This window comes from Nelumbo lutea, chromosome 5 (assembly GCF_056320005.1).
Source record: "Nelumbo lutea isolate HS-2025 chromosome 5, American lotus-T2T, whole genome shotgun sequence".
In the NCBI taxonomy this organism is placed as follows: domain Eukaryota; kingdom Viridiplantae; phylum Streptophyta; class Magnoliopsida; order Proteales; family Nelumbonaceae; genus Nelumbo; species Nelumbo lutea.
Genome location: NC_142688.1, coordinates 17,142,080 through 17,166,318, shown reverse-complemented (window position 1 = coordinate 17,166,318; position 24,239 = coordinate 17,142,080). Strand labels below are relative to the sequence as shown.

The 24,239-nt window shown below is 38.0% G+C and overlaps 1 protein-coding gene across 1 annotated transcript in view; it reads left to right on the top strand.

Annotated features, from left to right (window-relative positions):
• LOC148850648 (AP-4 complex subunit mu) overlaps window positions 1–19,575 on the top strand; it is a 36,791-nt gene extending 17,216 nt beyond the window's left edge. The window contains exons 3-13 of the mRNA XM_088946102.1: window positions 7,897–8,100; window positions 10,620–10,736; window positions 10,851–10,979; window positions 13,731–13,857; window positions 14,216–14,319; window positions 14,428–14,532; window positions 14,622–14,716; window positions 17,834–17,921; window positions 18,047–18,107; window positions 18,237–18,310; window positions 19,288–19,575. Of these exons, the coding sequence (XP_088802228.1) occupies window positions 7,897–8,100; window positions 10,620–10,736; window positions 10,851–10,979; window positions 13,731–13,857; window positions 14,216–14,319; window positions 14,428–14,532; window positions 14,622–14,716; window positions 17,834–17,921; window positions 18,047–18,107; window positions 18,237–18,310; window positions 19,288–19,386 (1,203 nt within the window). The 3' untranslated portion in view covers window positions 19,387–19,575. The remainder of the gene's footprint in view (window positions 1–7,896; window positions 8,101–10,619; window positions 10,737–10,850; window positions 10,980–13,730; window positions 13,858–14,215; window positions 14,320–14,427; window positions 14,533–14,621; window positions 14,717–17,833; window positions 17,922–18,046; window positions 18,108–18,236; window positions 18,311–19,287) is intronic.
• Window positions 19,576–24,239: the final 4,664 nt, after the last annotated feature.

Sequence of the window (24,239 nt, the reverse complement as noted above, 5' to 3'; positions counted from 1 at the left end):
TATCCATTATATGACATTACTTTATAAGGATCCCAAACATCTGAATGAACTAAAGAAAAATGACTCGACACACGGTTATCAACCCTAGAACTAAAGGGAACACGATGGTGTTTCCCAAACTGACACGACTCACAATCTAAAACAGAAAGCTGACTCAAGGATGGAACCAAGGACTTCAAGACTTTGAGCGACGGATGACCAAATCGGCAGTGCCACTGGAGAGGAGAAAGAGATGACTGGAGAGCTGTTGAAGTTCTACCACCACCACCGTCAAGATAATACAGTCCACCTGCTTCATGCCCTCCACCAATCTTCATCCCCGTCTTGAGATCCTGAAAGACACACATAGAAGGATAAAAGGTAATGGAGCAGTTAAGTGATTTGATCAGCTTACTAACAGACATAAGGTTAAAAGGCAATTTAGGAACATACAGAACTGATGAGAGGGATACAAGATCTAGGTCAACATTACCAACACCACAAATTGAGGATGTGGAACCATTAGCAAGGGTGACAGATTGTGATGTTGAGCAATGAGATAAGGAGGAAAACACACCCGGAGTTCCAGTCATGTGATCAGAGGCTCCAGAGTCAATGATCCAGGGATTGGGTGTAGATGCCAGACAAGCCATACCTGAGTGAGCAAAAGTCGCCGTGTTCTGCTGTGATTGGATAAACCTCTCATATTCATCACGGGGAACACTCACCATCTCCTTCATGGGACCATCTGTGGATGTAGGAGGCAACTGGTTAGATGAATGATTCTCCTGTTTAAAACTGGAACTTGAGTCACCGGTCGTGGCATGATTGGCCCAGGTTGAGGGAGGACCATGTAAATCATAACAATAGTTGATAGTATGTCCATCCATACCACAATGAGTGCACTTCCTTGGGCCTGAGCTACATCCTCAACCACGGGCTCCCCCTGAATCTCTGCTCCCAGTACGACCACCACCACGATTATAAGTAGACCCACCATTGCCACTTCGACCATATGCAGAACCACTACCAACACCACGACCAGACTGAGCTCCCCGAGCTCCACCTCTACCACCACAGCCTCTCGATGCAGCAAAGGTTGATCTATCTGAGATATTAGAGTTCTCAGTAGATCCGATAGAAATCCTCCGAAGTCGAACAATTACCTCTTCTAAGGACGGAAGAGCTGATCCCCCTAATATCTAAGCCCGTACTAGTTCATATTCAAACTTTAGTCCCACCAAAAATCTAGTCACATCAAGCTGCTCTCTCTATTGTTGTTGAATCTGGACATCAGAAGTGAGAGGATGATAGACATTCAACTCATTACGTATGTTCCTCATGTTGGCATAGTACTCCTCAAGACTCTGATTGCCCTGTTGCAGATTAAAGTACTCTTGATAAAGCTGATAAACTCTGGTTGTATTGTCCTGCCCCGAATACAATTTATTTCGCATGGTCCCACATGTCTTTGGCAGTATCAAGGAACATGAAGTTCACACTAATCCTGGGTTCCATACTGTTCCACAACCATGTGATGATCTGAGCGTCCTCTTGCTCCCAATCTTCATACTCGTGAGAGTCAGAGGAGGGTTTCTCCTCTCTGATATGTTTTACCTTCTTTTTTGCCTTTAGAAAGACTTCAACGGATTTAGCCCAAGGCACATAATTCTCTCCATTTAACTTAATGAAGGTCATCTGAACATTCAGGTAGTCTGTAGGCACCATCACACTAGGTTTATAATCATTACTGTCTCCCATTATGTTATCACCAATTCTGCACACTTGCTGAATTCTATTATCACTGAGATCTGCACACTACACACCACTAGGTCACACCTGTCACACTGATTGCAGCACTAATTGTTGCTGGAATGTGTGCACAAACCCTACTCTTACAACTACCTGAAATCTCACCACAATATGATCATATCTCTTCCTTCAACATGCACAAAGAAACCAGCATAAACCCTAGCGCTTACTGGCCGAAACACTATATGATCATATATCTTCAAAAAAAAACCTAGAACTGAAATCTCTTACCTTATCGCTGAAGTAACACCCATGCGAGCAAGAGAGCAGTCCACACACAACAGCCGCTTCACACACAACAGCCACACACAGTTCGACCCTCTATTCTTCCTCTACTAGGAGAGGGCGATCTCAGAAATCACAGCAACCGACCACATACGACCTGACTGGAGGCATAGAGACCCCCAAGGGAAGAGGGCGATCACTCCTTTTCAGCCCTTTCCCTTATCTCCAATCGAACACAGAAAAAAAAAGAGGAAAACCCTAGATAGGGTGCGCAGAGAATGAACCCTAGGCAAGCAGAAATCTAGGCAGATTTAACGTGCTCTGATACCATGTTAAAATTCAGGTCTGCCTTAGAGTTTGGCCTGACTGAGTTCAGTTATGTAGAAGAAGAAAGAGTGATAGAGAAAGAGAGAAAGAGAGAAGAGAGAATTCTGGTTCGAACTGAAAGAGTCAACATAACTTCTCCCAATCGGCCAGTAAGTATTTATATTATTATTAAAACATAACTGAAAAGACCTATGTGCCCTTACTTAAGTTAAGAGCACATGTTTCAACACAACATTACAGATCAGCAACATCAATCAAGGTATAAAGACAGAAATACCCCTACGCTAACAGTTCCAAGATCTTTTGTTTGGAAATGATTTTGCAGAAATACCTTTAATTTGCCAATCCCCAATTTATCACTGTCAGTAATGACAATATCATCCACATAGACCACTAATAGAATCTTCCTAACTTCTGAGTCATAGCTGAACACTGAGTGATCTACCTGGCACTGCTTCATTCCAAAACTCTTCACCACTTCATTGAACTTCCCAAACCAAGCACACGGCGATTGTTTCAGCCCATAAATTGCCTTCTTCAATCTGCATACCTTACCATCCTCCCCCTGAGCAACAAACCCAGGTGGTTGCTCCATATATACCTCCTTTACAAGATCACCATGGAGAAAGGCATTCTTTATATCAAGCTGAAACAGAGGCCAATCATACATAACTGCCAGGGAAATTAGTACACGAACAGAACCAATCTTAGCCACCAGAGAGAATGTCTCCATGTAGTCCACTCCATACAACTGTGAGTAACCTTTAGCAACAAGTTTGGCCTTCAGACGCTCCACACTACCATCTGGCAAGTATTTCACAGTATACACCCATTTGCATCCCACAACATGCTTACTAGGTGGGAGAGTAGTAAGTTCCCACGTTTGAGTATGTTGAAGAGCAGAAAGTTCCTCCTCCATTGCCCGCCGCCAATCAGGTGAACTGAGAGCTTCTTGAACATTGTTAGGTATGGAAATAGAGGATAAAAGGGAAACAAACTGGCGATGTGATGTAGAAAGACGAGATAATGAAACAAAATTGGAAATGGGATGGAGGGTAGAACTACGTTTACCTTTCCGTAAGGCAATGGGTAGGTCAAGGTCTGAAGGTTCAACAATAGGAGTCATGAGAGGATCCGCAGATGAGGTAGAAGCTGGAGGAGGGGCCGGTGTCGTTCGATGTGTATTCACTTGCCGGATTGGTGGACGTTCGGTGGTGATCTGCACGAGATGAGGTGATGAGTCTACTACAACAACAACATCTGGAACTGGATCACTGACAGGGAGAGGAAGAGGAAGTGTGGGTGGAGACGAAGGCGCTTCAGGACTTGAGAAGAAGGGGACTGATTCAAAAAAGGTGACATCAGGGCAGACATAGCACTTTCGGGTAATGGGATTATAACACTTGTACCCTTTTTGAGTCCGTGAGTAGCCAAGGAAGACACATTTAATTGAGCGTGCATCTAGCTTGTCTATCCCAGGGCTCAGATTGTGGACAAAGCACACACAACCAAAGACACGAGGAATTAATGGGAATGGAGATAAAGTGGGAAACAAGATAGAGAAGGGGGACCGACCATGAAGGATGAAGGAGGGCATCCGATTAATGGAAAAACATGCAATGAGTACAGCATCACTCCAAAAACGTTTAGGAACATCATGTGGTGAAGAATAGGCCGAGCAGTTTCAAGAAGCTGACGGTTCTTCCGTTCAGCTACCCCATTTTGTTGAGGGGTGTATGCACATGATGTCTGATGAATAATGCCATGCTGTTCTAAATACTGTTGAAATGAAGTAAGAAAGTATTCACGACCATTATCTGAACGGAGAATTTTGATTGGAACACCAAATTGTGTGCGTATTTCAGCATGGAATTTTTGAAAAATGGAAAATAATTCACTTCTTTCTTTCATTAAGTAAATCCATGTCATTCTTGAACAATCATCAATAAAGGAGACAAAATACTTGTACCCATTATAAGACTCTATTTTGATTGGACCCCAAACATCTGAATGAACCAAAGAAAAAGGACTCAACATACGACTCTCAACTCTTGGACTGAAGGACACACGACAATGTTTCCCAAACTGACCTGACTCACATTGCAAAACTGACAAATGACTCAATGACGGGACTAAAATCTTGAGAGCCTTGAGAGATGGATGTCCCAGTCGGCAATGCCATTGTAGAGGAGTAAGTGAAGTCTGAAGAGCAATTAAAGATCCACCACCGTCAAGATAACACAGTCCAACAGCTTCATGCCCCCCACCAATCTTCTTCCCCGTCTTGAGATCTTGAAAATCACAAGTGGAAGGAAAGAAGATAACAGAACAATTAAGAGCTTTGGTTATTTTACTAACAGACATAAGATTGAATGGAAACTTGGGGACATATAAAATAGATGATAAGGGCACAGAAGCCATGTCAACATTACCAACACCACATATGGGAGATGAGGACCCATTGGCAAGTGTAACAGTTTGTGATGTGGAGGTTTCAGAAAGAGAAGAGAACACACCTGGAGTCCCGGTCATATGATCTGAGGCTCCAGAGTCAATAATCCAAGGAGGGATTTTAGATGACATGCAAGCAATACCTGATTGGGCAAGTGTGGCAGTGGTATGCTGTGAAGTAGTTTGAATGAACCGTTCATACTCATCACGCGGTAAGCTCACCATTTCCCTCTCAGAGGTAGATGTAGATGTGGGAGGAGTTCGGTCTGCCGGTTTATTGTCATTGATATCAACCTCACCTGCTACAGCATGATTAGCCCATTTAGAGGGATGGCCATGTAGATCATAACAGAAGTTCACTGTGTGTCCCTCTCTACCACAATGAGTACATTTCCTTGTAGAGTTATTCTTCCCTTAGCAACGGCCTCCCCCTGAGTCATGACCACCCCGACTAATCATGGAACTGCCACGGCCTCGTCGGGGAGCATGACCTCCCCCTCTTGTACTATGTCCAACCCCTCTTGCTGTCACAAGTGCTGATCTATCAGACTGTGTGGAGTTCTCTGTTTGTCCCAAAGAAATTTTACGAAGCCTTGAGAATACTTCCTCAAGTGTAGGAAGAGTAGAGCCCCCCAATATTTGGGCTCTAACTGGTTCATATTCCAACTTCAGCTCCACTAAAAATATTGTAACATTTAGTTGCTCCCTTTGCTGTTGTTGAACTTTAATATCTGGAGTAAGGGGGTGATAGACATTGAGTTCATTCCTTATATTCTTCATGCTGTCATAGTACTCTTCTAGTGTTTTGGTTCCTTGTTGTAAATCAAAATACTCCTGATAAAGCTGATGCACTCTTGTTGTGTTATCTTGTCCAGAATATAGCTTCTTAGCATGCTCCCATATATCCTTAGCCGTATCAAGGAACATGAAGTTGGCACTAATTTTGGGTTCCATACTATTCCACAGCCAAGTCATGATTTGAGCATCTTCTTGCTCCCAATCATCAAACCCTGGAGAGTCCTCCGGTGGCTTCTCATCTCTTACATGCTTTACTTTCTTCTTTGCCTTGAGAAACACTTCCACTGATTTAGCCCATGGAACATAGTTCTCCCCATTCAGCTTAATTGAGGTCATTTGTACCCCTAGGTAGTTGGAGGAAATTACCACATTAGGTTTCTGATCATTGTAGCCATCTCCTATTGCTGCCATTGTACTCTTTCATAGTTGCCTCTAACCTTACTTCTTAGCCACAAGCTGATTGACGTTGTTCACAGTTTGATACTTCAGCACCTATTGCAGCCCCTAAACACAACAGTGGGAGCACACACTTGTTCTTCTTCACACTACTGCTGACTTCACACATCTACGACCCACATAAGCATCACAAGCATCACAAGCACCACAACACAACAGTAGGCCCTCTTACAACCACTCAATAATAAAAAAAATTGTGCATCACAAGCACCACAACACAGTCAAACTGCTACACCCAGTTCAGATTTGTTTAACACACTTAAGAGGGCATTACACGACCACAAGGAGCTTGGCAATGTCACTGCATTCCACCTTACACCACTCGGCCACCTACAGCAGCCCTACACCATTCGACTACTGCACACACAGCCCTTCTTAGGGCAACAATGAACCTAGTTCTCTAGGTTCTAATCAGTACTAACTGATTCTTGAAGGGTTCCTACCCAGAAATACCAGCAACACAAAAGGACTAAATAACCAACCTTCCTTTGAGAGTATCAGCCAACCATTCACTGCTGAAATCACATTCCTTGATGAAGAAAAACTGTGCGCAGCAGAGAGCAACGAGCTGTGATGTCTCAGACCTAGGGCGAACCGGCTCTCTCCATTAACTAACCAGAAACGAAGAAGAGGGTGCCACGAACACAGCTGAGATGCTTTGCAAGCGGAAGCAGGTCAGAAACCTCGCTTTGATACCATGTTTTGGAGCAGCTACAGTAATCCGAACCAGTGAAGAAGGAAGAAGAAGATGAGGGAGAAGACAAGAGAAAGAGAGAACAGGAGGGTTTAGTCGAAAACTGATTAGTCTCCCATTCAGTCGACCCCCTTATGTTTATTAGGTTCTAATTACACTTACAAAGACTAAACTGCCCTCACTTAAGTGTGGGGCAGAGTACTCTAATAAAACAGCCACATAAGCAAAGTACTTAACTGACATGAGATTACTAAACTACCCCTATTCGACTCACTCTAACAATAAGTATTGTTTGTATTAAATGTCACCATTTCAGATGAATGCTTTGACTTTAAAGGGGTATCGTTATAGATGGAATAGTCTTGTATGGAGAAGATTTTGATGTACCCAATGTATAAGGCTTTGAGAGCATTAGTTTGAAATGCCTGTCTTACTGTAAATAGTTGACAAAATTTAATATAACTGATTATTGTATTTTTTTTGAGAAATGTAAAGTTAATTTTATTGTTGAACAGAAACAATCCAATACAGTACAACAAGCACCTGGGCAAACAATTATTTTATTTTCAGTTGTTTATAGTTTGCATTTGTTTGTGCTTCTGCATTTTATTTATTCTACGTTCTATCAGTTATTCCATTTCTCTTTAACACAAAAGTGTATCTATGGTTTATGAAACACAATGTTTGAGAATTGAATTATGCCCATGTATTCGGTCTTGCTGAGTTGGAGACCTTATATGATATCTCTGTTGGATTCTGAAAATCTACATCCATGTTACATAGATAAACTAAAAGCTCACTTTATAGTATAGAACTTATTTTTTATTAAGAAAATCAGGACTCTAGCTATTTTTTCCATTTGGCTATGTACTTGATATTTAGAGAGTAGTATTACATGGTGACTCTCGGTTCTGTATATCACATTAATGTCTGATTATCTGTTACATTAACTCTTTATAATCATTTTCATTCATATTCCTGTTTGGTTCATTTATGATTTATCTATTATTTTGTATCTTTTCAATTTCACTTATTTTCTGCGTCTGTGATCCTTTATCATCTTCTAGTTAGTAAATCATATAGCATCTTTTTATCTCTTCTTCCTGTAAAATGTACTGATACCTTATTCACTTCCTTGTTTTTCTTGTTGATAGAATGTGGATTCTGTGAATTACTTTCATGTGAAGGTTGCTGGCCTATTATTTGTTGCAACCACAAGAGTTAATGTCTCTCCTTCTCTTGTTTTGGAGCTCTTACAAAGAATTGCACGTGTAATCAAAGACTACCTTGGGGTTCTCAATGAAGATTCCTTACGAAAGAATTTTGTCCTTGTGTACGAGTTACTTGATGAAGTAATTGTGAGTTTCTTTTCATTCTGTCCTTTTCTTTTATAAAGGGAGCCTTTTGACGAGTTAAGTTCTGCCACTATTCCCTCTAATTTGCTAATTCTTTCTCTTCAACTTAATTGGTATATTTAGTGTTTCAGACCAATAATGCTCAACCTTCAGTTCCCTGTTTCTTTATCTCTTAACTGTTGAGTCGTTTAGCATGATACTTATATGTAGCTTTCTCAGTTTCTCTTGTGTAGCCTTGGTTCTTTTCTGCAAGAAAAATACAAGGATCAAGCTAGTCTGGTTATTCTGATTCTGTTGTTAGCTTTGGTTCTTTTCTGCAAGAAAAATACAAGGATCGGTCACTTATCTAACATGATCAATATCATGTGGCTTAGACAAGGAATAAGTGACTAACAACTGATTTTCAGACTGCTGACAGGGTTTTGATGGGTTCTATTTTTTCCTTTGAATCATTTTGATTTTTCAAGTTATAGTATTTTTAAGAATTGTTTTAGTACGTCCTTGTTTTAGAAGTTATTTATTAGAAATTTAAGCTAAACTTGCAATAGGTCAAAAAGTCTAATATCTAGAAGGCTTTCACGAGTCATTCATGAATTCCAAAGTTAGTCCAATTTATAATTAATACCTAATTATATGATTTCCTGGATGTTAAGGAAAGTTTCCTATATATGGTGATAGCACTCTTTGTATTTCTTTTTTGGGTAGTTGACACATTTAATTACTAAGATTTGCACGGAGTTTTGTTTTGTTATTTTCTTTGGGTGTGACTGCTAAGGGCCTGCGAATAGGATCTCGTCACGGGTCAGTCCACGGGGAAAACCTTCTGTTTTCCCTTGTTCCTCCCTTTTCTTGAGGAACCTATCTTGGCGCCTTAATGGTGATTTGCTCAAGAGATCACCAACTCTCCTGTACTCTGTCTTGACTGAGAATTTCGATGCCTCTATTGAATATCATTAGCTCCTTTAAATAGGAGATTACAAGAAGATAAGAATCTCATTTTTAGGAGGACTCCCTACTGATCTATACTACTGAATTTAGATAAGAACACTGAACAGATAAGACTCCCTACTAGATAAGATAAGACTCCCTACTAGATAAGATAGAACTGTATCTAGCTAGATAAAATGAGTACACTGAATTAGATAAGATGAGAACACTGAGATGAGATAAGATGAGAACACTGAGTTAATCGCCCATTACTGCTGCTGTCCATTAAACTCTGAATTAATCGCCCATTACTGCTGCTGTTAGCGGCTGTAAAAGCATCCACAACAGTGACTCAAGAACCTTTTTCTTTGGTGTGACTCCACTGAGGGCTTCTCACTGAGTTTGATGTGAATCCATACTTAACTCTGGAAGAGAGAAGCTATTTCTCCGTTGAAGCATCTATTTGTTCCTTTTTTTTTTTCTATTATTCTATTTTTCTGCTATTTGTGGGAGTTTTGTTTTGAAAGGTGAAAATGAAATTTTTATTAAGATGGAAAGTAAAAGCTAAGGGAGAGATTCCTCTAATACAAAAGCATCGAGATTAACCACACAAACAGCACAATGAGACAACAGAGAGCAGGTCATAAGACGAAGTTTTCATCCCAAATGATTCTATCCCAGTGGCTGTAGAAGTGACTAAAGTTAAAGCTTCTGAAAAGACTGTGGATGGTAGTCCAGATGATTCTATCCCAGTGGCTATTTGTGGGAGTATGAAAATGGTTTTGTGCTATGCCTTCACATCTCCCTCTCCCTTTTTGACCATACAGGAGCCTTTTCTGCCTGATCCTTATTCTCAGCCATCATAACTAATCCTGGTATCCTTTCACTGAGAAAAGACTTTGTCTTATCTTTTCTATCTAGGGTTCCCTATTCATATAGGAAGGTATATGTGGCAGGTATATACTTGTGTTCAATGGCAAGAAAAGGGTTGGGCACCCATACATCTCCCTTCATGTTTTTGTGCCTAAGGATGACAAGGCTGCCTCACATCCCCTCATCAATTGTGCCATCATTGGATGCCTCTTGCAGTTCTCTGTGGACCTGGACAGGGATGAGCTTTTCCAGGAAGCATCGGAGATCTGTTTAACCAGTGGAAATTGATGAATCTTCTTTTGCAGGGAAAAACCTATTGGAAGGCCATAACTGATGCGGTGATTGTGTTTATGGTTTATGCAGATCCCTTGGCTTTAACAAAAACATATTTTGGCAATATTATTTCTCCTTTTCTAGAGCATCATGTTTGCCACTTCTACACTTAATTTTATTATTTTCTTTGCCTCTCCTAAAAAATATCGCGAAATTTCAAAAGAATTGTTTCTCTTTTCAGTTCGTGGTTCATTTCTGATAAGTTAAATGTGTTTGGAAATTTAATATATCATATTATCATGAGAAATTTTGACAAATTGTATATTTTATTGTACAAGTATATGAGAACTACAATGTAGCTGAAATCATTTGTTGATGTTTCAATGATGGTCCTTTTGTTAATTTTATTGGATAAGTAGAAATGACTTCAATTCCCTTTGGTTGTGCAGGATTTTGGATATGTACAAACAACATCTACTGAAGTCTTAAAGTCCTACATATTTAATGAACCAATTATGGTTGATGCTGCACGTTTGCCATCCCTTGGCGCTGCTGCCATTTTTATGGTATTTTAGGTTATCCGATCAATTGTATTCTAAAATATATAGTACCACAAAAGACTTATTTTTACTGTAGGTCTGAACCAATTTTTGATTCTTCCAATCATTGAATGTCTGCAGCAAGGAACAAAAAAAATGCCAGGGACAGCTGTTACAAAATCTGTTGTAGCAAATGAACCTGGGGGTAGGAAGAGGGAGGAAATATTTGTAGACATAATTGAGAAAATAAGTGTCACCTTCAGTTCTAGTGTGAGTATTTTCACTTTCGTCTATGACACATTTCATGAGATTTCTTCTAGTGATGCTACATTTATGAATACTTCTAAGTTTCTTGATACGTTAAAAATATAATGGCTAAAGAGTGTATTATGGACATCCTAAGAATAATGTGGAGCAGAAATACCAACATGTTGGGCAGGTGGCATTTCCATTCAAACTGGGATTCTTTTAAATGCATTATGCAAGTTTTTGGTTCAGTGATGATCAATACTTAAAAGACACTGATCTCAATATGGAGCAACCACCAAATGGAAATAATTCATGAAATTTGCTTCGTTCTCATCGGAGTTTGTTTGATTCACATATGATAAGTTTTCTTCTGTTGACAAGTTGGGAAAAACTTTCCTTTATAGGATTCACTCATTTCAGTCATACTGAAGCAATGACTAAACTATGAAGTAACCTAAGAAAACAGAGCCACAATTGCTATCTATTACATTCTTTTTTCTTTGGACTTGTGATTTTTTTTTTTAAATTTTTGTAGGAAGTCTGCATGCTTTATTTTCTGTGTCATTGAAATCTCTTAGAGTTTGCTTATTTGTTTTTTGTTGTTTTAAGCAAACTCTAAAACAAACATGCTTATTTGTTTTTTTGTTGTTTTTTGTCAAACTGTACAAGGCTTGCTCTGAGAAATAAGCAAACTCTAAGAATTCGGATCTCTGGACACCCCCATTCTAATTGATTTCTTCCCACCTCTGCCCTTGCAAGTGAGTCTGCTAATTCATTGGTACACCTAGGTACCCAGTTGAACGAGTTATTCAAATTGGTGGCCATAGGTTGTGCCTAGGGGGTGATCATTTTCAGCTTGGCCTAGGCCCAGACCCAGCCCAGCCTGTACATATTTACATATATATTATTTATACATATTTATATATGCCATTACATGCTATATTTTATATTATATATAAATATATAAATATTAAATGTGACTATTGACAAAAAATAATATTATACATGACAGTATGACACCTATATATATTTTATACTATATAATGTATAAAATTAATTTTATACATATTATATGACATATAATATAAATTAGTGTATATTTATACATAAAATTCATAGGCCCAGAATCAGGCCCAGGCCCAGCCCATGATCACCCCAAATTGTGCCTATCTCACCATTGGTCTGAATACCCATGGAATTATGTCTTAGAACTCATCCAACAAATTACAGTTTGACAAAATCTCCTTCCACCTCCACTTCTTCCACCCCTTGCATAGCCAACAAATTTAGCCCCTGAAGTGAAGCTTGCAACTCATCTCTTAGAGAATTACTAAAACCAATCGGGCCAGAAAAGCTGAGAAGTATCTGTCCATTTTGTTTCCTAATTACCCCCCCAATGCCTGACTCTCCTGGATTTCCAAGGCAGCATCTATCAAAATTAAATTTGGTTTTGTCCACTGTTGGTGCAATCCATCCAACCAGTGTTTCAGGTTTCCTAATTTGGAAGTCAGTTACAACTTTCCATCCTCTTAAAAGATCATTTATTGTAATTCCCCTGAAGTCTTCACATACCAACACCTAATGAGCAACTCTTATGACAGTGAGCTCAATCAGCTCCTCAGCCCTTCTTTTCCTAACAAAAATTCTAGCATTTTTTTTTTCATTCCACAAACCCCATATGACAGCTTCATGTACACAATGTCATGATTTTTTTTTTTCTCTTGTCGTACATCTCACCCTATTTGTGCTGAAAAGTTCCCCTCTGTTGGTGCTACCCAAGTACATCCAACCAATGAAAAGAGATGTTCCCATTACCTGGGAAGCATAGGTGCAATGCAAGAGGAGATGGTAGTGCTTTCCCCACTTCTCAAACAGAGGATGCACACATGAGATGCGAGACACCAGTTTGTCCGCTTCCTCTGTAGTCTATCAGAGGTGTTAATAACATGATTGGCTACTTCCCAGCAAAAAACCTTCACCTTAGGAAGGATAGGACCACCTCATAATTCTTTTACCGAGAAAGGGTTTGTGTCAACTGGTTAGTAGAATCATTGAAAAAAAAGAAGCACAAGCAAAAGTGCCATTGATATTTGGTTCCGACAGTCTCCCATTCACCCCTCCCCCCAGGACACAGGTTCACCTCTTGAAGTGTATAAGCAAGAAGGTCATCTCACTTATTTCTTGTTCCCTCAAAGCAACTCTCAAACCCAAATTCCAAGCCAACCATGTCCCATCAAAGGACACCATTTCAGAAACAAGTTTATTTTTGGAATTAGAAGGTTTTTTCTGGGGAAGGCTTGAAGAAAAGTAGAGTTTCCCCACCAAATATCTTCCCAAAACTTCATGTTGGAGCCATAAATAACATCATGTCTTATATGTTGCATGAAGGTAGGGAGGATGGTCAAAAATTCATGAAATATGCTCTAACTATACTCTAGGAATTAAGAACTTTATCATTTTGAGACAACAAATTAATATAAAAATAGAACCTTTCTCATGCATACCTCTTTCTATCAGGATTCACCTTTTTTATGTGTTTCTGAGAAAATTTCTGTACATGATACGCATATTTGGTTGATAATGTGTTTTCTTGATAATCTTCCTTTTGATTCCACTTTTTAGAATATGTTTCGATACATCTTGTTCAATAGTTTTAGAATGGTTGCCAAGGTCATTTAGTTTTCTTGGTTAATTCATTTATGTAATTTTCTTTTGGTTCATCCTTTCTTTTGTGTAAACCATTGCTTATGTGGTCTAATATTTGTTAAACAGGGTTATATACTTACTTCTGAAATCGATGGAACTATCCAAATGAAGAGTTATCTTACTGGCAACCCAGAAATCCGTCTAGCTCTTAATGAAGACCTTAGCATAGGAAGAGGAGGGAGGTCTATATATGGTATTTCTCTGGGTTTACCATCTAATAGACTGCAGATATATGTCACTGATAGAATTTGAGAATTGTTTTTCCTTGATACTGATGCTTTTACATTAGTGCCAACATACTTGAATTAAGAAAAATTTTGAGCTTTAATACTCACATGTCATATTTCTTCTAAACTATAAAAAGGTATAACAGTCTCTTTTTAGGTTTGCTGAGGGAGGAGTATGGTCCATCTTTTTCTTGTTCAGGCATATGTTTTACCATCGGCTATGACTTTGTCCTCTATCTGATGTTCATTTCTTCAATAAATGATTCTAGTGATAGTTTCATATTTTGCATAGAATTTTGTCATTAGTGCTGTTTCATGCAACAGATTATACTAGTTCTGCTGGAGGAGGATCAGTGATGCTAGATGATTGTAATTTCCATGAATCTGTACATCTTGATAGTTTTGACATAGACCGAACTTTGAATTTGGTAAGTAGAATTAAGATACTGTATCTGTAGGTCTGAATTTTGTGTTTAAGATGAAGTGACACTTCCATTTCTGACTCTGATAACTTGTTATATCCTTTTATTTTATAGGTACCTCCTGATGGTGAATTCACTATGATGAATTACCGTATGACCCAGGAATTTAGGCCCCCTTTTCGAATCAATGCTTTGATTGAAGAAGCAGGTCCCCTTAAGGTGAATATAATATTTTTTCTTAACAATGTTCTTAATTTGGCTATGTATATCTTCTAATCTGGATCAAGTTTCAACACTTCATCATTTAGGCTGAGGTGATTCTTAAGATACGTGCTGACTTCTCCTCAACTATTACTGCAAACACAGTTTTTGTACAGATGCCAGTGCCAGCATACACTACTAGGTATCCATTTTTTTCTCTTGCTTGCTTATGGTTGAATTTCTTATGGTTATGGTTGTGTATAGCTAGGTTGACTGCAAAGATCAAAGTTTCACCAATTAGGCATATTATGACTCCTTTTATATATTGATGAGTGTGTACAGCCCATTTTATATCTTTATCAATGTATTTTTGAACTAAAAATTATAGCTCTAAATCCCTGCCTTTATGTTTTTATCTTGTCAGCTGAGGGTGGTTATTCAAAAATCTTGTCTTTTGTTTTGAGAATCAGGTATAAGTTGTCATTAAATCATTTAATGATTTATTTTGTAATTTAATAATTCATAATTAGCATGTAACCATACACTTACACATTCATATTGTAAAATATGTAAATGGTTATTTATTTGTTTTTCAACTAAGTGATGCCTTGTTGTCACCTAGGCATCAACTTGCCTTTCTAGGTCAAAAGACTCAAAAACACATAGGTGTTGCCCAGCTGCCATAACTACACTGGTCGAGACCAAGGTTTTGGTGTAAATTTTTATCTGTGTGAGTGTGGAATTAATTCATCAAAGTCCACAGAAGCTTACAGAAATTTGTAAATTATGAAAACTATGTAAACACTGTTAAATTGTTGGAAATCTATGATAAACATTTAGAAAAGAGAGAATAAATATCTAGGAACATGTAGGACTCATCCTACAACCAAACAACTTTTTTTTTTTGACAAGTAACTATGAAAATTTTATTAAATATATAGACAGGAACTATACAATCAGTACAATTATCTTTTGTAGATGGCAGCAATTGGTAAAACCAAACTATTTAACCTAGGAAACATAGAATATATAAAGTGATCTATGTGATTGAACATGTATGATATTATTAACAGCAAAATGATACCTAAATAAACCAGTTCATAGCAATGATCATAAGGTAATTCATCTTATATATTAAATAAAACAAGAAACGTTTGTTTATGCTCATCTGAGATTTTCAAATATTTTTATTTTAACCTGTTGTTTTCTTAAGTTTCATATAGAACCTGCCCCTTTTATATTATTTTGGATGCAAAGACATTTCTTTCTAAATTATGTTTTTTGTCTTTGTTTTTTACAGTTTCAGTTGACATGCTTTCACTTTTCAATTGAAATCATGTATTTTGATGTGGTATACTATTTTCACTGAACGACCAAATGCTTACTGAAATTTGACCAAAATTTGTGGAAAATTTGTCCTAAACTTCGACTAAATAAACTTCAGTGGAAGTTTAAAACCATTCCTCAGGCTAGTTTTTAAACCAAGTTTGACAATACAATTTACTATGTTTCTTCATTATTTGGATCTTTTTGAGTAAGGGATACTAAGTTGCATAAATTTTTTATCTTTTTAACATTAGCAGTCAACTTGCAAGCTTACAGGGTTTGTTACTTGATGAAATTGTAATTCTTGGGCTGGCAAGTGAGAGGACATGGGTTTGGGTCTGAGGGTGGCCACGTTTTGCATAAAAAGCCAAAGGTTAGGACCATACCCAGTCTACCCCTACCAGGACCCCAGATGGCTGGGACCAACATTGGGTAATAATCTTTTTTAATCAACTTGAAAGTTTATCATGCAGACAGGCATGTATGTAAAACAGTTCTTAAACCTTAAAGCTTAGTTTATGGAAATGGAAGAACATTAGAAACAAGAACTGATTTTTTTAAAATTTCTTGTTAATGAAATGTTAATTTTAATGAGCATAAAACCCTGGGAATAAAATCAAACTACAAAGATTAGCAAAATACTTAGGTGTGCCCTCATTGTTGCCTAGGTGAGTTCCATATTTAAATACCTAATGGAGTGCACATATGGCAACCCTGCTAGAGCACCTTGTTGCCTAGCTATCCTAGTTTACCTTGGTTAGAGGTTACGGTTGTATTTGGGTTCAAGGGGATTGTGTAGAGAGATTCATGGGGACATGGCTGAAGTCATGTAGCACTTGGCTCATTTCATTGAAAGACCCTACCTATTATTTGGCACACCCAGGTTGTACATCTTGTTGATATTGGTTTCTAGTTCTGCATGTAGTTGATAACCTTACTAGGCAAGGTGTTTACCAATCATAGTCTGTGCTGGGATATTCTTTGTTAATTTGATCTTTCTGTTACATTTTCCTCCTTTGTCATTGGTTAAAGATAAACAAATAAAATAGAAGCCTTCTATAATAGGAAAGTTTTTTCCTTGGATGATGAAAATGCTTGTGCAATGTAACCGTGTACTTACCAGTGATGTCATTAGCCATTGTCTTTTTAATGACTTGGGAGCTTTATAAATTTGGTGGTCCCTTGCTGGTACTCCCACCACCTGCTCCACTTTGGTCAAGAAAGTGCTTTGTGCGTGAAGTCCTGATTCCTTGTTTCATCCTATTGTCTTTGTATTGTTGGTCCTTCAAATATTCATTTGTTTTCTTATTTTGGTAGATTATAAGAGATTTATAATAAAACTGTATAAAGATGTAAATCATAACGATTGCAAGAAGTAAACAAAAGATGTTTTTAAAAAATACTATAAAACCCCAAATCCCTCTCGTATACATAAAGATGGACTTTGCTTAATGATCGACCATCTCATCCCATTTTCTTCTAATGTCAACCTGGCTGTAATGTTCTTGAACTCTTTCAATACCAAATCTAACATCAAAATGCATGAAAATATATACTTTCAGATTTAGTGGCTAGGTCTTTACTGCAATTTAAATGTCCTATTCTTCTTCCATAAACCCCACAAAACATCAAAGGAGGTGTTAGACCATTATACTTGTCCTTTGACATTTGTGTTCTTGGCCACTGCTCAACTATCAAATAGGGGAAAAAGTGGTAGCTGCCATTCCATTTTGAATACAAAAAGGAAGTCCTAGGTATCCTGTTCGCCAATCCACAATCAATAAATCCAAACATGCAATCATACTGGTTTCATCAGAATAAAGTGCAGAGCATCAACTTACATCTTTTGAATTTGACAAAGGTTGACAGAAGTGATTATTTATTTAAGAGAAAGAAATGCATGAGGTTTTCTGGTTTTGCAAGAAAAATATGTTGAGTTTTGTATATCTTACTAAACTAATTTGATTCTTTTGTATTAAAAAAAAATCTGCAGGGTTAGTTTCGAGTTGGAACCTGGAGCAGTTGGAAATACAACTGACTTTAAGGAAGCAAACAAGAGGCTTGAATGGGGCTTAAAAAAGGCAAGTGTGTGTGTGGCTGTTTTTTCTTTTCAACAAGTGGTTAGATTATTGAAGGGGATCAATATGAGTTGTAACAAGCTTTGATCTTTCTACTGTTTTAAATATTAAATTCAATATTTTTCCAGATTGTTGGTGGATCAGAGCATACTCTACGTGCAAAGCTCACATTTTCACAGGAATCACATGGTATGACTCGTTTCTGACTACAACTCCATGTTATTAGTCACAGACTTTTCATTTAATAGATACGTTCATAATGTTAATTTGACCTTTTTTTCTTGCAAATTATTGGTCGGCATTTGTTTCTCAACATAGCAAATATCACAAGGGAAGCTGGACCAGTAAGCATGACCTTCACCATACCAATGTACAATGCTTCCAGGCTTCAGGTGAAGTAGTCTCTTGGCTATCGGATTCTAGAATATGCATCTTCACATATGACAACAGTTTTCAGAATGGCCATGTGGCAGTGAAATCCTTTTATTGTGTTTGTCTGATTGGATGTTGCCATAGTCTATTGATGTCATTCATGGTGGCACCATAGGGGGCCTGGGCATATGAGACTGAATTTTATGGAGGATGACACTTTTTATTTCAAAAGAAAGAAACAGAGTTTTTCTTGGCAAATGTGGTTCATGTGATTTGAACTCCTCTGTATGGGGGCTGTGGGATCATGCAGCCCGGGCCACTATAACTAACCAGCATCTTGTACAACATAGATTCGGGATTTGCCATTAGATGTATTTTAACTTTTATCTAGTAATTTCAGAATCTTTTACTTGCATGATGTGACTACGAAAATCTGTTTTATAAACACCTTAGCATGTCTATGTGCTTCACACATTGGGTGCCATTTCCAGCAAAAGTGGACATCCACGTCTCCAAATGTTTTGCTTTCATATAGATATTTTGAGGTGCTTTTACTATTTACAACTTTATGGAACAGAATATCTGTTTGTCAAAGCATGACCCTAGTTGTAGGGTATGATATAAATACTGATTCAAATCCTAAGATTAGAGGATCTAGACTTTAATGCTGTTGGAATTATATGCCCATGCACACCCTTCACTAGTTTTTTTGGATCTGTATTTTTTTCGGTGCTATTTGTATGGATGTAATTATAGATTTTTTTTTTCTGGCATTCCTTTGGCAAAATTCATCCATATTGCTGTCCATGATGAGGCAATGGCTTTGCTTTCGCTTGGGGCATGTAGAAGTATTTGTTATTGAAATCATTTGATCCCAATTGATTACCAGAAGAAAGTGTTTCAATTGTGCTGAAGTACCTTATGAATATTTTTTTTGTACTTATTTTTTCTCTGCACGTGTATTGAAATGCTCACTTATGTTTCTAAATTTGTGCAGGTAAGATACCTGCAGATAGCAAAGAAATCCAAGACCTACAACCCATATCGATGGGTAAGATATGTGACACAGGCAAATTCATATGTTGCTCGTATATGATTTGTTTTTTTTTTTGGGTGTTTTCCCCCTTCCCTTTTCTGTTGTCTTCGGGCCATTTCTCCCTTCCGCATAGGGCCATTAATTTACATCAGAGTTGGAAAAGTTGACAAAGAGCTGTTTTCTCGGCTACAATTTGAAAGTACATGTACATTAAGCTCAGTTTATTTTTGGTTAAGCTTTATTGTCCAACTAAAGGCTCCTACTTACTACGTGACACTGCTAACTCTTCCACTTAGATGCATGGTGGCTAGCTGCAGAACCTGCGTTAATATGTGATTCATCTGCTTTCTTAGTTTGGTGCACTACTTCACATTGAGATAACTTGACTTGATTACTAGCCCTTGAGTTGTCATGTGCCGAGTATCCTACAAATACATTTGTAACATTTTCTTGGTGCAAATATAATCCTCTCTTTTTGTTTTTATGGTCCAAAGGCAAATTCATTCATCATTAAAGATCACCAAATCAAATTATTTCCTCCTGAGAGATATGTCCATAGAAGGTCACTGACCATGTCGTGGCCTTATTATGCCTAGCGGCATGTGACCATGGCCATGACCTATCATGCCCCTTTGGCACAGTTGACGAATGACCATGACCCTATACATTGTTATTGTTGTAGTTATGGCTTAAAGGTGATTGAGATTAGTTCTACTTGAGAGTCATTTATAATGCCCTAATCAGAGGCTATGCAATATTGTTTTGGGTTTTGATTGATTATCAGTCATTCTCTCATTTTAACTTTCTCTAGGGCTTCATCATATCAGCATTTTTTTTTTCTCTGATGGCACCTCATTCTGTCATTCCTGTATTCACGTCTACTATACTACCTCAACAATTTACTGCAATTCCTCCACGCATGTAATTACGAAGCAACTAGGCATGGTTGACAAAGAAATAGGTAGTGAATTGGTGCTGTAATTTGTGCAGGCTTTGTTAAAATTTTGAAGGGGCACGACCCTAATTGATCAAAGATTTATTGTGACTGGTTGCAAGCAACCCTGGTCTCTCAGTGAAATGTGAACATGAAGCTAGTGTTTTAAACCAAACACGAGTTGGTGTGATGTCTCACTGGCGTGTTTGCATTTCATTGAGGGGTCTCCAGATTGTCCTGTGACCATGGTAGTAGGAAATGTGATCTCACCCTATTTTGCAGAGGAAGTTGCAATGAATTCCATCTTTCTAAGTTGTAACGGCATTTCTACAGTGTACTGCTACCGAGTTCAAATCTGGGCTACTCAATTCTATACATACAAGTCTCACACACCAGGCTAACATGGTGTATCATCATTGATTCAGTATTATCCAGTTCCAGTAGAAGATTCAAACACATTTCTGCCTCTCAAGGGGTAGGGGGCGAACAAGATAGTACCGCCGTGGTAGAAGCTCAAGCTACACATTGCTGCCTTTTTTTCTTTCTCTACCAGTTAAGATTAGGCAGATTGTGATCGCCATTGGTATTTACTCTCTCGTTGATTAATCCATAAAAAAATTATTAATTAGTTGCAATTTTTAATTAAACTACAAATTCACCTATCATCAGAAATTAAGGTTCTCGCAATAGCTTGTGTATTAGTGCGAGCAACAATCCTTGGGGCCTAAGGTAGGGGGATTCAAGACAGATAAGTGCAATTATCTATGCCTTAAGATTAATCTGTTTCTCATGAAGAAGAATCATGGGAAGGAAAGAGAAAATAAGGCAAATGTCAGTGAAGGTGAAGAAAACCTTACTATGCACACAAGTTATGTCCAAGTCCAATAAAATCCCAACATATTTCCCCAAGTTACGGCCATGTACGGTACACTATGAGTATTCAAACGATCACCACTGTTAATTTGTTACCAATGGTGGGTCTAGAATGCTGAATGCATGCCTTTAATTACATAAAGCAATATATAAATTTTAAGTAAATATCATATGACGGTCACATACATTTTAATCAATTCATAAATGATTTAAGCGCCTATAATTAAACAATGGATATGACATTAAATGAAATAGAATGACCAAACATGATTTAAGTAGTTAGTCCCATCTAGTTTAATTTGGACAATGACGACGACAATATCAATCTGATGGCCACATTCAATCTTCCATGGTCACATCAAGAGGCACTAGAGGGAAATATCATTTTGAACCAACTCACATATATACAGATTTCTTTCTTTTTTTTTTCAATTTTGGTAGGCAATCCCCCACACCCATTTATATCCACCTTATATTCTAGCTCCCTATCTATGCTTATTAATATATTCCCCCCAATTCATATTTATTAACTTTTGGCCACCCAACAAAAAAATCCTGACTCTGCCCCTTGGATAATAATTATACATTTATACTAAAGGAAGGACCAGCATTGAGTACAAAAATAGGAGTTCAGATCTGCTCCTCACAATGCACACCTAACAGCATGCCCTGACCACACATTGGAAACATCTCCTATCTTTGAATTTATTATTCATAGAGAGATATTCCCATTATATGGTGGGATGTGGCTGTGAGGTTGTGTGAGGTGCGCTATGTGAGGAGCAGATCCTAATTCCAAAAATAGACCCACTGCCGTAACCCAAAATAACATACCTGATCGTACATAAAAATTTACAGGCTTACTTATATTAATTGATCAAGCAGTCTGGACTTTCGATATTCATCGAGAATGATGGGCCTAATTAAGCCGACCCAAGTTTAATGAACTGTCTCTAAGTTTGGTTCTTTGATTATTAAGGTTTCGTGTAAGTACACATGTTAAGACTTAAGACATGAGATGAGATATCCACTTAACAGAAAGAAGTCTCCTTTTCTTAACAACCATACATGCCAATCTCCAGTTTTCAAATAACAAGTACTACCAGCCAAGACTTGAACGTCTGATATCTGTGCGCTAGTGATAGCTAGAGAGGTTCAACCAACAACCCAAATCTTCCCCACCAACCTTGCCAAGGTCAATTTTGATCATTCCTAGACGCCACCTCCCTTCCCGTACTTCTGTACTCCTCTATCTATAAAAAGCCAATAACCTCATTCCTGCAACCCACCTCAAAGCCTTAAATCACCAATTGCAGTAGCAATCTTAAGGTGTCTCAAGCTCTTGTTCTGCAGCCATGGCTAATCACCAATACCCACAACTTCTCTTACCGCTGTTACTGATAACTTTGTCATTGAGGAGCAATGAAGTAGCTTTTGCAGCTCGTCAACTTCTTGAGGAGACACCCTCGCCGGCGGTGCCAGAACTTCCGAAGCCTGAATTGCCACCTCTACCCACTATCCCCACCATCCCTAAACCTGAATTTCCACCTTTACCAAAGCCTGAGTTGCCCACTCTGCCAAAGCCTGAACTGCCGCCTGTGCCTGAGGTTCCTAGTCTGCCTAAGCCTGAACTTCCACCACTGCCCAAGGCGGAGTTGCCACCTCTTCCACATTTTCCGACGTTGCCAAAACTACCTGAACTGCCCAAGGACATACCCATCCCTTCCCTCTCCCCACCCTATTCAACAACTAACCCTTAATTGCACTCGTTCCTTCATCCATCCTACATTGTGATCATGTTTCTTCGTGCAGATAGGATGGTTGGCATTACGCATTCATCTATATATCTAGCTAGTACTATGTTGGCGGCGATACTGTGTTGGGATCAAACTGGTTGCATTCTTAGTGGGTGGGATCTTTGTCCTCTCAATACAGCTACTAACTATCTATCTATCTATCTATCTATCTATCTATCTATCTTATATATATATATATATATGCTATTGCTGTAATAGTTGTTGGTCTCATAGTATGAGATTGGCTGTATTGGAGTACATTAACTTGTATTTTCATATATAGCTTTTAGAAAGAAAGAACATATATATAGTTTATAACAGTAAGACGGGTTTTTTCCTTTGGCTTTTGATTCCACATATATAATGCTTGGGAGCCTTAACACTGTTAACCATTGCTTGGAATGAGGTGACGAATCATGGAATGCTTATTTCATGAGAACAGAAAATAACTAAAATTGGCCGGCCGTCTCATAGTTAATGTGATGACAAACTCTTCTCAACACTTGGAAGGAATCAGAATATTATAGGACAAACTATGTTGTTCAATGCATGGTTGGATAGGGCAAAACTTTTTATCAATTTTTTTTCTAGAGAAAATGGTTGGATCAATCAAAACGATTTCTATTAATCGAAGGGATCATATAAAATGATCAAAAGTAATGATACAGTTATGGCTTCAAACTAATGGGAACAGACAATGAGACAAATAAAGAGATATATAACAATGAAATACTAGGGTTAAAGTAGTCTAAGATTATTGTTAAGTTACTTAATTCATTGTCGTTAACTTAAGTGGGCTTTCCAGATTCAAATATGAGTTATTTAATTCAGCTATATCCATTTTCACCCCTTTTACGAAAACTACTTTGGTTTTTGCCCTTTCATCAAAATAAACGCAGCCTTAACGAGAGAAAAAAAAAGCAGCCTTGATGAAATCTTTTCATCCCTTGCATTTAATTTTCAACACAAAATCCATAAATTCAGTCTTCAATCGAATCTTTCCCTTTTTTTTTTTTTTTTTGAATGGTGAGGGTTTTGGAACAATGCAATAAAATGGTGGCGACATCAAACATCCAATATCCACTTTGAATATTCAATTTCCATTAGAAGGATTGGCCATTCCTTGGGAATGAAATCCCATTCTAGCTATTCAATTTCCATTCAGATTTCTGTCTGAACCGAACAGACTATGAGAATAGTTCATTCGAATTCAAATTTGAGACCAATTAAAATCTTGCATTTTGAATGTTTTCAAGTACATGATCCTTCTTTTTATCAGTTTTGACTTTGAACAGTAAGCAAAGGTACAG